Genomic DNA, 13,053 nt, shown 5'->3' on the forward strand with positions numbered 1-13,053 from the left:
CAACTCGGATGCCACCTCTCCAAAGTGGCATCTTCTAGCCTTCTTAGACTAAGTGGAGCCAAATGCCCCTGCTCTGAAAGCCCTTCTTACATGTCACACTCAGTTGGGATCCTATGTCTGCTCTCTACTGGTCCAGGGGCTTGCTGAGAAAAGGGGTTGTGTCTCACCCATTTCAGCACCTCCTGTGCCCAGCCAGCGCCTGGCATGCAGGTGCCAGGAAATGATTGTTGAGAAACTTCAAAATCCCAAACCATAGGACCACCCCCCCGCCCCCGCCTCCCCGCAAAAAAAAAAACAAAACAAAAAAACCAAACATCAAAATTAAGAACTTCTGTTCAACAAGGACTTAGGTTTGCAGACAAATGTCCAAATACTTGCAAAGCCTAAAGCCAGCAAGGGACTGATATCTAGATTGTATAAGAAACTTTTGCAAACCAGTAAGAAAAAGATAGTACCTTCGAAATAAATGGGATCAAAAGATCATAACAGACCATTAACAAATGTCGAACAAGCCCAAACTCATTAATAATCAGAGAAATGATATTTAATATCATAATATATCACGCTATACCTTTAGACTGGCAAAAATGAGAGAGCTGGGGACACTGAGTATTGGTGGAAGGTGGGGACACAGGAATCTCATGCCAGTGGAGTGGAGGTGGCATGGGCACTGAGAGAGCCATTTGGCACATTTTCGGCATGTTCAGTGTTCACACACCTTCTGACCCAACAATTCTGCTCCTGAGCATTTGTACTAAAGAAGTGCCCAGTTGGGTTCATAAGGAGATATGTACAAGGACCCTCATTATTTGTGGAGGCAGGGAGTTGAGGTGACCTGGATGTCTGTGACTGAGAGAGGGGATGGGTGCACGGCAGGTGCGCCCCATGGAATGAGCAGTGAAAGCCACAGTCTAGGTGTACACATAGCATCATGGAGGCCTCTTAAAAAACAAAACACTGAGTAGAAAAAAAAAAGAAACAGAAGAGATATGTAATCCAGTTGTATTGACATAAATTCAGTACACACACACAAAGCAGTAATATACATTTTGTAAGGACACATACAAATACACATATGCATTAAACATTTAGAACGTTTGCCTTTCATTGGGAGAGGTGGGAGTGAGGTGTGAAAATAAATGAGGGAAATAAGAGTATAAACAAATGAACAAAAGGGGCTTTCATAGACCAATTATATAACATTGTATGGTGTGTGAAGTGTGTCCTAAGGAAGCAAGATTGTACTTTACTCAATAAATTCTGGAAGAAGATAAATCTGGGATAATTGTCAAAAGTGCCCAAGAGAGGAGAAAAAAGCCAACAGCTGCCATGATCCTTCTCTGTGACAGTCACCAAGCCAGGAACATTCACAGCATGACATTGAATTCTCATCATTGCTCTCAAGGCAAGGAAAACGATCACCTTTCATTTTACTATTTTTAAATAAATGGTAAAATGATGGCTCAGAGAAATTAAACCACAGTGCCTAGCTAGTAACAATTAGACATGCCTGCTTCAAAGCTCATATACTTTCTACACGATAGAAGATGAGTTCTCCATCACTGGAGGCATTCAAGCAGAGGTAATGCCATAAAAGAGAGTTAGGGCTCCCTTCAACATGGAGAATCAAAGGCTCAGTGAAATACAGGGTCTGTTAAATAATTCTGCCTTATAAGCCATCTTCTGAAAGGTAAGACCTGGATCATGAGGGCTGGGAGGTGCCACGGTCAAGGTCAGGCTCTCAGTCTGAAAGAACCCACACTGACATATGTCCTTCCATTCATGCCGACCCACCTCCCTGCCTGTGTATCCTGAAGTTTGGTGGACTATGTCTCCACTCAAGTTGAGTGGCAGTCGACAAACTGTCCTTTCCAGACCTAAGGCTTGGTGAAGTGAACTACAACATGCACCTTGACAGAGGAAAAGGATATTAAAAATCAGCCTTAAGAGTCTCAAATAGGGTCAAACTTGCTTCGAAAGTTTTCTAGTAGGTTCTGGGAAATTATCTTCTTGCTTTCATAGGCACTGGCACTCAGTCAGAGAGATTATGAGGCCCCTGTAGGGGAGGGGGCAGGGACCATCATTTATTCAATGTGGCTTCCCCCAGAGAACTTGGTAGAGCGCTTGGCCAGATGCTCAGGAAATTCGTACTGAATAGAACTGTATCTGGTACCGCGAAGACCAAACGGTAATTAATGTCTGTCTGCAAATGGGAAGGAGAAGACTATATTTCACTAGGTACGTTCTGAATGACAATTATGTTGTTAGAGTGATAGAAGACCCCATCCCTTTGAATCAGGTGCTAAAATATAAAACTCCAAAGTCTGAGTCCATTATGTTGCACAGAAGCAGTGTGAAATTCGAGCACATCATCATTCACCGAGATTCTTACAAACAGGCCTAATGAAGGCAGGGACGGTGAGTTAGAGCACAGATGCTGAGATTTCACGAAGAACAGCATAAACAAGGCTCTAATCATGGCTTCACTCAACTTCCTTCCCTGCTGCAAATTCTGAGCCATGTTTAGACTTCAGCAGTAACATGGATTCTTTCTTCTCTTAAGGAAAAAAAAAAAGCCAATTCCCTAGCATTCATCCTTATCGACACGTGGTTTAGTGGAAGTCAGTGATGGCATGGGGGAGGTGCTCTGAACTTGGAGTTGAAAGGGGTTTAGGCTAGCCCCACTATACCCAAGGTGCCTGGTCAATGGAATGCTATTACCTGCTGTACCTACCACCATGATGAGAAGAGCACCTAAGACAAGGGTAAGAATGTATGTAATTTATTTGGGAGGTGATCCTAGGACACACTGGCAGGGATGCAGAAAGGTGAGACAGAGAAGGGAAAGGAGCTAGTACAAGGTGTATTTGTGAGCAGGTTTTTGGGAAGCCCTCAGCTGACATCTAGGGACAGAGTAGAACATACCTTGAATTCTTGGGAATTTCTACCCAAGGGGAATTTATTCTCCACTTCTCATCCACCCCTGGCTCAGGGCTGCCCCCGGAAAGTGTTAATTCCCTGGACATCTGACCTGCTCCTTGCACAGGGGAGAGTTGCAAATGCTTTTAATAAGATGCTTTTTCTGGAACTGTGGCTGCTCAGGCCACTGATTGCATCTACCATACCTACCCTCCAGGATTGCCCTGATGGAGGTAAGGGCTCTGGGAACCCTTCGAAGTGGAGTAAGTGGAAGGAAACTGGGAGTGAGAAAGACCATTCTTAGGGTTCTGAAACCTCTCTGGATTCAAAATGCTTCAGTCTCAAGAGGGACTATGGGGTTAGTTCTGGCACATTATTTTAGAATAATTCTGTTTATCTAGCACTCTTAAGTTTGAGAAAAAGATAGTCCCCAGCCTGGAAAAACAATGGCCACCATTGTGAATTAGCTTCAGTTTACATTTCTGTTGTCAAGGCTAACTGTTATTTACCAAACATTCTGCTTTGACTTAAATTGCGGGAAACCATGTATAAATGAAGATAGTCTTAAATTTCCACAAGCCTTATCACTAACAAATTCAGTAAGCATTTATCAAGAGCCTGCCAGGAGTCAGGCAGCAAGCTAGCAATGTGACTAGCTTCCCAGCACTAGAGAGTTTATAGAGCAAAAACTCATTTGGCCCTTAAACCAGCACCAGGAGGCAGACAGGGCTGGCATTAGTGCATCCCATTGTCCAGAGGAGAAGACTAAAGCTTAGGGAGATAAAGTGACTCGCCCAGGAGCAGATCTTGCAAAGACCCCACTGCTGTGGCTGGCTGCTTGTGAATCAGCTCTGTTGTGAGCTCTGCTGCCCACTGTCCCCTCTAAATAAGAGGGCAGGAGACAAGGGAGAGAGAAACACAGAGAGAGAGGTAGGGGGGGCAGGGGAGGGCATGGCAGACAGCAACATGGTGACCCCATTAGAAGCCTTTTTCAAGGTGAATGGCGTGAGGCAATTTAGGAGCTGGTAACCTCAGGGTATGGGGGCAGACCCACACTCTGGGTAAATTCCTGCAAGGTCCCAGAAGACAGAGTCTGGACCAGCCTCTTTGAGAGGGAAATCATGAGCCCAGAGAAGAGAAAGTATGAACTCAGTATCCCACAGTGAGTCAGGGCCCATCCCACGCAAGGCCGTTTTCCTGTCTGGACCTCAGTTTGCCTTCTGTAAAATGAGATGATAACCAGGAGCCCTTTCATCTTAGCTTATTCAATAATTCAATCCCCCTCTATCCTGGCAGACAAGGCACATCTGAGACCCTATGAATTTGGATAACTATTGTGCTGATGAGAACATGCCCTGAGCACAACATCCCTCTGTCAACAGGATCAATGTCTGTTTTAAAAACATGTAAACAGGAGTATCTGCCAGGTCCAGCTCTGACAGTCAATAAAAGCTGGACACAAACGTGGCGAAGGGAGAACACTCAGGCGTAGGTGTGTGTGTAAGCCGGCAGTGGCACTAATCAGCTGTGTGTCCCTGGGGGAATACTTCCCTTCCCTGGGCCTCAGTTTCCTCATTTATATCATGAAGTAGTGGGATGAGATCATCTCTAAGGCCCTGCTCCATTAGACATCTTACATATCATTAAGTGTAAGGAGCAGCTACGGAGGTAGGCAGTCAGAAAGGCATCTGAGGGTTTCAACACACCAAGAGAATCTGGATTTGCCCCAGAAGTGTCATAATTCTTGACAAAGTGCTAATCATAGCTGCTATTACCTGCTGGGCAAGAAATATATGCACATATTCATATTTCTCTGTTTATCTTACCTAGTTCTTTCCACATCTTAAGGTAGGTAGGATTATATTCTTATTTGACAGATGGAGACATCGAGGCTCACAGAGGCGAAGTCACTTACTTGCCTGATGTTCTATAGCGACTTGAGCTCAGGTGGGTCAAACTTATCTCTGAACTACTATTTGCTATGTTGCTTTCCTTATAAATGCCTAAAATCAGTCATTGGAGTTGGTGTCTAATCTTAACATTGAAAAAAAAAAAGGCAATAAAATTGGCATGCATTTGTAGCTGTGATTGGCCAATCAATATTTTACAAAATATTCTCCTAGAATGATATAATTTGAGAACTGGAAATGTGACAAGAGAATTTAGTTGCAATCACTCAAAAGAAAAAAAAAAGTAAGTATCTTTGCCAAGATGCTTACTTTGTTCAACCAATGAAGAAGTAAGACTTAACAAATGGGAAAATAATTACGTTTGCCTAAAATTACATCTTTTGTGCACTCCAGAGAGCTGACATGCGTTTCAATTACCTGCCATGGGAAGACAAATGGGTAAATCTACAAGACTGCATTACGGAACGATAGTACCCAAGAACACCTCTCCTGATTGATCTGAATCCGGTGAGGATTAGTCTGAATGACTCTGAGTAACTCGATTTCATTTCTTGCTTTCCCCTGGATGACTCTGGGATCTGCTCGAAGTGAGTTGACATAGAAGGAAGGCATGACTTTCAGAAACATCCAGATGCTGAGAAACACTGCATTGATGACTATGTCAACATTGACATATTGGATAACATTGATCATTGGTTCACAATCCTGCTAATGACCATACTGCGCTGAAGTGAGGTGTCTGTCTGGAGGAATGTCCAGCCCTGCTCCTCATGGATGCCCTGTGGGCACCGACAAGCCATTGCTCCTCGCTGGGCCTCTGTTTCCTCCTTATTGAATGAGAAGCTTGGTCTGGATGATTTCTGAGGCCCTTTCCAACTCTCATAGCAGAAAAATCCAACAAATGACCTGGCCTCTAAACGAATAAATGGCCTGTAAATAGTGTGTGTGGGCTGACTATAGATTTAAAGAAACTATAGAGACGCATTAACCAGATGCAAAGAGTGGACCTTGTGTGGATTCCCCAACAAACCAACTGTGGAGACATTTTTGAGATAATTGGAGAACCAACATGACTGGGAATGAAAGGATATTAAGAATTGTTATACGTTTTAGGTGCAATAATAGTGTTGTGGTTATGTTTTTAAAAGTCTTTATCTACTAGAAATGCATACTGCAGTATTTAGAGATTGAAATGAGATAATGTCTGGGAGCTGCTTTAAAACATTACAGCAAAAAAAAAAAAAAAGGGGAGGTGATAGGATGAGTCAAAACAAAGCAAGATTGGCAAAATGTTGATAATGGTTGAAGCTGGATGATGGGTAGATGGCTTCCCTATGCTATTCTCCCAACTGTAGAGTCTTTGAAAATTTCTATAATCAAAAACTAAAATAATGCAAGGTTTCTCAGAACTTAACTGCCATATACCCCTATACTTTCACGAGGCTTTTGGAGTCATGTGGAAGACTGAATAGGCCTGAGAAGTAATGCAGTTGGGAAAAAATATTCTGAATTAGTTGAAACTGATGTTTTCACAGAGAAGTTTTTCTATTGACTTTGATTTCTCTTATTTGGAACATCATATTTCCATTTGTTTTGATGTATTTTATTGTATAAACACAACATCCCTGAATACAGACTTCATCAACTTAAAAGAAGGAACAAGCATCAAACAGCCTACCTTGAAATTGAGTAAATTTAATGGTCCCCATTCTCTCCCCATTCCGGAACACAACTTGACCCTAAAAACAAAACAAAACAAACAAGAACAAAAGAGAAATGCCATATTAGCCCAGACGCTACTGATCTCAACTGAAATTCATTAATTATACAATGTAATTATTAATATTGGAGAAAAAATAGACTCCCACTAGACCACAGATGCAAAATTAAACTAATGTTTTTATACTGGTTGTGACTTTATCTGGTTAATTTGAGGAGCATAAAATCAATAATGGAACTAATACATGTGAATTAAAGCCGAGATATGCATCATCGTTATCATCATGGCTATTTATTAAACACCCGCGTGTCCTGTGTCATTCTGGGACAAGGTCTCCCAGGGTGCTAGACAGACAGAGGTGAGGCCGGTGTAGCCTGGCCTTGACTATGCTCCTGTGACCTTCCCATAAAGAAGTGTGGCTTTGCTGAGGCTGTTTGGCTTGAAGACCAAAAAGGGCTGGAGGTCAGTTAGTATTTCTTATTAAGGACAGAGAATGTTTTTATAAGTTCTTTCTGAGTGGTGACATCAGCCCCCAATTATAATGGGGCTATGATTCAGTACAAAATTAAGCTTCTTGAGCCAGCGAGACCTGACTAGTGTCACAGGCAGCTGAACAACCCTCATTAGGGACCCTAGGGGTTAAAGACAGTATCATCTGCTTCATCTGCCCTGCTGGCTGATACCAGGCTTCCCATATGCTGAGCTGAATACACGGGGAACGTAAAGAAGGGGTGTGGTCTCTCTTGCCAATTTATGGTCCACCTAAAATTCTGCAAACATGCAAGGAAATCGACACAGTTATATCAATGAATCTTATGACAAGCTTGAGTGGAAAGGGGGATAATCTTGATTTTACAGATCAAGAAACTGAGTCCAAGAGAGGCTATATGCTCGATATAAGGCCATTGTAGGTGAGGCTGCTGGAATTCAACTCTGAGTTTGATTTTAATACTCATGCTATTTCACTATAGCATGTTGTTTCTGATCCAGAATTAAATTCCTCCCTATATTTCCATTAATGTGAAATTAGGGGAAAAAATAATCTTAAAGGTACACTGCCTTACTCTCATAGTTATGCACTTAGGTAAAAGCAGGTAATAGCACAGACGTTCAGATTCCACTCAGTTCTGAGGAGAAAGTGCCAAAAAGCGTCTTCCCTTGGTGGAAACTCAAAGTCTGAGGCGTGTGGCTTTTGGCACAGAGACTCACTCAACCTGTTCTCAGAACAAGAAACACCTTCTAAGGCCACTTTGACACCTTTTTGAAATTCTGAAGACAGCTGTGAGTAGTATCAGTTTGAAACTAACACCCACCGAATTCTATATTTAGGTGACGGTAAGCAATTCTCTGGCGTGTGAAAACACTTCAGTGTAAGGTGACACAGGAGCTGTGATTTTATTTCTAGGGATGATTGAAAAACATAGAACATCTTCCAAAAGGATCACTTTTATGCAAATGGACCACTCTGCATGGGTAGGAAAGATGCAGACATGGTCCACAAATAGGACATTTCTTTGCTTGACAAAGGTCAGACTCTAATGAATTCACCCATTTCCTGCCAAGCTTTGAAGAATTCCAAAGACTTCTAATGTGGACAAATTCTGCAGAATCCTTATTAGTTAAATTAAAAAGAATAGTATTCAAAGCTTGGACAGAATGAAGGAGATAACGGGGTGAGGATGAGAAAAAATCTCCCTTTACTCCCGCCTCCCCTTTTTCTTTTTAAACAAAACTAATTAGTCCATCTTTGAAGTAAGACCTTTCATATTTTATTTCACTCATAATCATTATTTTTACTAACAGTGGCTCCTCCCCGCTCTTTAATTTCTCAGGTAACCTAGGGGAAGAAGGCCAGCATCTGAGGCAAGTTTCTGAACACCTGACTTATGGACCTACCATAGCACCTGGTCTGCTGTAGGCACTCAGTAAACGGCAGTAATAACTTTTATTTAAAAACATTTAATAGCTGAAATAAAAATGATTTTAAGCACCAGGAAATTTTTCAGTCCTTGAGAAGAGATTGCACACATTATGTGATTTCATCTGGCAAAGTGGGAAACTGTGGGGCTTTTATCCAAGGTGTCCTCACCTTTCTGAAACATCAGCCCCCAGCTGACTGAGTTCCCGAACCCCACTGTGTGCTCTACCATGGGTTGTGTATCTGTCGGGTCATGATGCACACACGGATGGGTAACCGACCATACTGAGGGGCTGCACCAGAGAAGAAGCCAGGAGACTCTGTGAAGCCCCCTTCTGAAGAAGATATGTCATGTCATTGCTTCCTGAAGGAGTTACCACTGGACCTGGGTTTGACCCAGGAAGCCAGCTTTGCTACCCTGGCCGTGGCTGACTGGATAGGACCACCGTCACTGCCAAGCCAGCCTTGATAGGACTGGACATGAGGAATACCACACACTATCAGAGGATTTTCATGAAATTCTGCCCAGTAGGTGTCCTCCATATTAGAAGGTGGACATCCACAAATATTTACCACCCTGGGCTGGTTACTCTTCTTAGTGCTGATTCTTGCTCCTGGAGAGCTGTATATTTGATTAGGAGGAACAGACAAAACAAATTTGTCAATGAATGAATTAGATAATTTCAGTTAGTGAAGAGTGCTGTTAAGAAAATAAAAAGGGAGTGGCTGTGTGAGGGGAGCGAATCTACTGCATAGTCAGGAAAGACCTCACTGCAGAGGAGATAGAAGAGCTGAGGCCTGCATGGCAAGAGGGAGATACTCCAGGCAAAGGGAAAAGCCAGGGTAGGGCAAAGGCCCTTGGGTGGGGCACAGCGAAGGAGTGGGGCGCTAAGTGGGGCCGGATCACATTTGACCCGGAGGAGGCCCTGACAGGGCTCTGGAGTGCAGCCAAGAGCCTCCAGGTAGGGAAGTTACACAAATAAGTACCATGAACTGAGTTGATATTTGAGGAGATTGCTCTGGCTATTAGATAGAGAGAATGGATGGTAACTTGGCAAACAAGGAAGCAGAGAAACTGGAGGGTGTGGCAGCCGATAATACAGGTGTAAGGTAGCAGTGCCTGAGGCTAGGGTGGTGGCTAGATTCCTTCTCTCACCAGCTCAGAGTGCTCTGCTAGGGTGGCTGAGAACCGTGGCCTCTGCAGCAGAGGACCTCCACTAAATCAATAATGGAACTAATACATGTGAATTAAAGCCGAGATATGCATCATCGTTATCATCATGGCTATTTATTAAACACCCGCGTGTCCTGTGTCATTCTGGGACAAGGTCTCCCAGGGTGCTAGACAGACAGAGGTGAGGCCGGTGTAGCCTGGCCTTGACTATGCTCCTGTGACCTTCCCATAAAGAAGTGTGGCTTTGCTGAGGCTGTTTGGCTTGAAGACCAAAAAGGGCTGGAGGTCAGTTAGTATTTCTTATTAAGGACAGAGAATGTTTTTATAAGTTCTTTCTGAGTGGTGACATCAGCCCCCAATTATAATGGGGCTATGATTCAGTACAAAATTAAGCTTCTTGAGCCAGCGAGACCTGACTAGTGTCACAGGCAGCTGAACAACCCTCATTAGGGACCCTAGGGGTTAAAGACAGTATCATCTGCTACATCTGCCCTGCTGGCTGATACCAGGCTTCCCATATGCTGAGCTGAATACACGGGGAACGTAAAGAAGGGGTGTGGTCTCTCTTGCCAATTTATGGTCCACCTAAAATTCTGCAAACATGCAAGGAAATCGACACAGTTATATCAATGAATCTTATGACAAGCTTGAGTGGAAAGGGGGATAATCTTGATTTTACAGATCAAGAAACTGAGTCCAAGAGAGGCTATATGCTCGATATAAGGCCATTGTAGGTGAGGCTGCTGGAATTCAACTCTGAGTTTGATTTTAATACTCATGCTATTTCACTATAGCATGTTGTTTCTGATCCAGAATTAAATTCCTCCCTATATTTCCATTAATGTGAAATTAGGGGAAAAAATAATCTTAAAGGTACACTGCCTTACTCTCATAGTTATGCACTTAGGTAAAAGCAGGTAATAGCACAGACGTTCAGATTCCACTCAGTTCTGAGGAGAAAGTGCCAAAAAGCGTCTTCCCTTGGTGGAAACTCAAAGTCTGAGGCGTGTGGCTTTTGGCACAGAGACTCACTCAACCTGTTCTCAGAACAAGAAACACCTTCTAAGGCCACTTTGACACCTTTTTGAAATTCTGAAGACAGCTGTGAGTAGTATCAGTTTGAAACTAACACCCACCGAATTCTATATTTAGGTGACGGTAAGCAATTCTCTGGCGTGTGAAAACACTTCAGTGTAAGGTGACACAGGAGCTGTGATTTTATTTCTAGGGATGATTGAAAAACATAGAACATCTTCCAAAAGGATCACTTTTATGCAAATGGACCACTCTGCATGGGTAGGAAAGATGCAGACATGGTCCACAAATAGGACATTTCTTTGCTTGACAAAGGTCAGACTCTAATGAATTCACCCATTTCCTGCCAAGCTTTGAAGAATTCCAAAGACTTCTAATGTGGACAAATTCTGCAGAATCCTTATTAGTTAAATTAAAAAGAATAGTATTCAAAGCTTGGACAGAATGAAGGAGATAACGGGGTGAGGATGAGAAAAAATCTCCCTTTACTCCCGCCTCCCCTTTTTCTTTTTAAACAAAACTAATTAGTCCATCTTTGAAGTAAGACCTTTCATATTTTATTTCACTCATAATCATTATTTTTACTAACAGTGGCTCCTCCCCGCTCTTTAATTTCTCAGGTAACCTAGGGGAAGAAGGCCAGCATCTGAGGCAAGTTTCTGAACACCTGACTTATGGACCTACCATAGCACCTGGTCTGCTGTAGGCACTCAGTAAACGGCAGTAATAACTTTTATTTAAAAACATTTAATAGCTGAAATAAAAATGATTTTAAGCACCAGGAAATTTTTCAGTCCTTGAGAAGAGATTGCACACATTATGTGATTTCATCTGGCAAAGTGGGAAACTGTGGGGCTTTTATCCAAGGTGTCCTCACCTTTCTGAAACATCAGCCCCCAGCTGACTGAGTTCCCGAACCCCACTGTGTGCTCTACCATGGGTTGTGTATCTGTCGGGTCATGATGCACACACGGATGGGTAACCGACCATACTGAGGGGCTGCACCAGAGAAGAAGCCAGGAGACTCTGTGAAGCCCCCTTCTGAAGAAGATATGTCATGTCATTGCTTCCTGAAGGAGTTACCACTGGACCTGGGTTTGACCCAGGAAGCCAGCTTTGCTACCCTGGCCGTGGCTGACTGGATAGGACCACCGTCACTGCCAAGCCAGCCTTGATAGGACTGGACATGAGGAATACCACACACTATCAGAGGATTTTCATGAAATTCTGCCCAGTAGGTGTCCTCCATATTAGAAGGTGGACATCCACAAATATTTACCACCCTGGGCTGGTTACTCTTCTTAGTGCTGATTCTTGCTCCTGGAGAGCTGTATATTTGATTAGGAGGAACAGACAAAACAAATTTGTCAATGAATGAATTAGATAATTTCAGTTAGTGAAGAGTGCTGTTAAGAAAATAAAAAGGGAGTGGCTGTGTGAGGGGAGCGAATCTACTGCATAGTCAGGAAAGACCTCACTGCAGAGGAGATAGAAGAGCTGAGGCCTGCATGGCAAGAGGGAGATACTCCAGGCAAAGGGAAAAGCCAGGGTAGGGCAAAGGCCCTTGGGTGGGGCACAGCGAAGGAGTGGGGCGCTAAATGGGGCCGGATCACATTTGACCCGGAGGAGGCCCTGACAGGGCTCTGGAGTGCAGCCAAGAGCCTCCAGGTAGGGAAGTTACACAAATAAGTACCATGAACTGAGTTGATATTTGAGGAGATTGCTCTGGCTATTAGATAGAGAGAATGGATGGTAACTTGGCAAACAAGGAAGCAGAGAAACTGGAGGGTGTGGCAGCCGATAATACAGGTGTAAGGTAGCAGTGCCTGAGGCTAGGGTGGTGGCTAGATTCCTTCTCTCACCAGCTCAGAGTGCTCTGCTAGGGTGGCTGAGAACCGTGGCCTCTGCAGCAGAGGACCTCCACTCTACTCTGCCCTTCTGGGCCCTGGATGTGCCGTCAGACACCCCCATCAGGATGGAGGCACTCGACTCCTCAGCTGCCAGCACCTTGCCCTGCATCCAGAGAGCCATGTCAATCAAGGTTATACCTTTCTTGGTTATGCCAGCCTACATCCAATGGTCAATGTGAAGGGACACAGTTCTTGCCCCGCTGAACCTCAATTCAGGACAATTGTGAAGGACCATGGGATCCAGAGGTTCCCACGGGGTGGCCGAGGCCATGATTGCAGCTGTATCACATTCCAACTTGTCCCTCTGCTTGATCCCGCTTCAGTTTTGTTCCTGAGATGGCTCCCTGATAAACCTCTGTATGTGAGTCTGTCTCGGAATCAGTTTCCTAGATAACCCCACCTAAGATACCTGCCATCAAAGGTCATTGGAACTATGTCTTTCTCGCAACCTGAAGAAGCCTGAGTGA

At 43.7% G+C, this 13,053-nt stretch overlaps 1 protein-coding gene across 1 annotated transcript in view; it reads right to left on the reverse strand.

The window, feature by feature from the left end:
- GABBR2 (gamma-aminobutyric acid type B receptor subunit 2) overlaps positions 1 to 13,053 on the reverse strand; it is a 350,397-nt gene that overhangs the window by 94,803 nt on the left and 242,541 nt on the right. The window contains exon 8 of the mRNA XM_023534233.1: positions 6,508 to 6,568. Coding sequence (XP_023390001.1) covers positions 6,508 to 6,568 — 61 coding nt within the window. The remainder of the gene's footprint in view (positions 1 to 6,507; positions 6,569 to 13,053) is intronic.

The sequence above is a fragment of the Pteropus vampyrus genome, unplaced genomic scaffold (assembly GCF_000151845.1).
Source record: "Pteropus vampyrus isolate Shadow unplaced genomic scaffold, Pvam_2.0 Scaffold123, whole genome shotgun sequence".
In the NCBI taxonomy this organism is placed as follows: domain Eukaryota; kingdom Metazoa; phylum Chordata; class Mammalia; order Chiroptera; family Pteropodidae; genus Pteropus; species Pteropus vampyrus.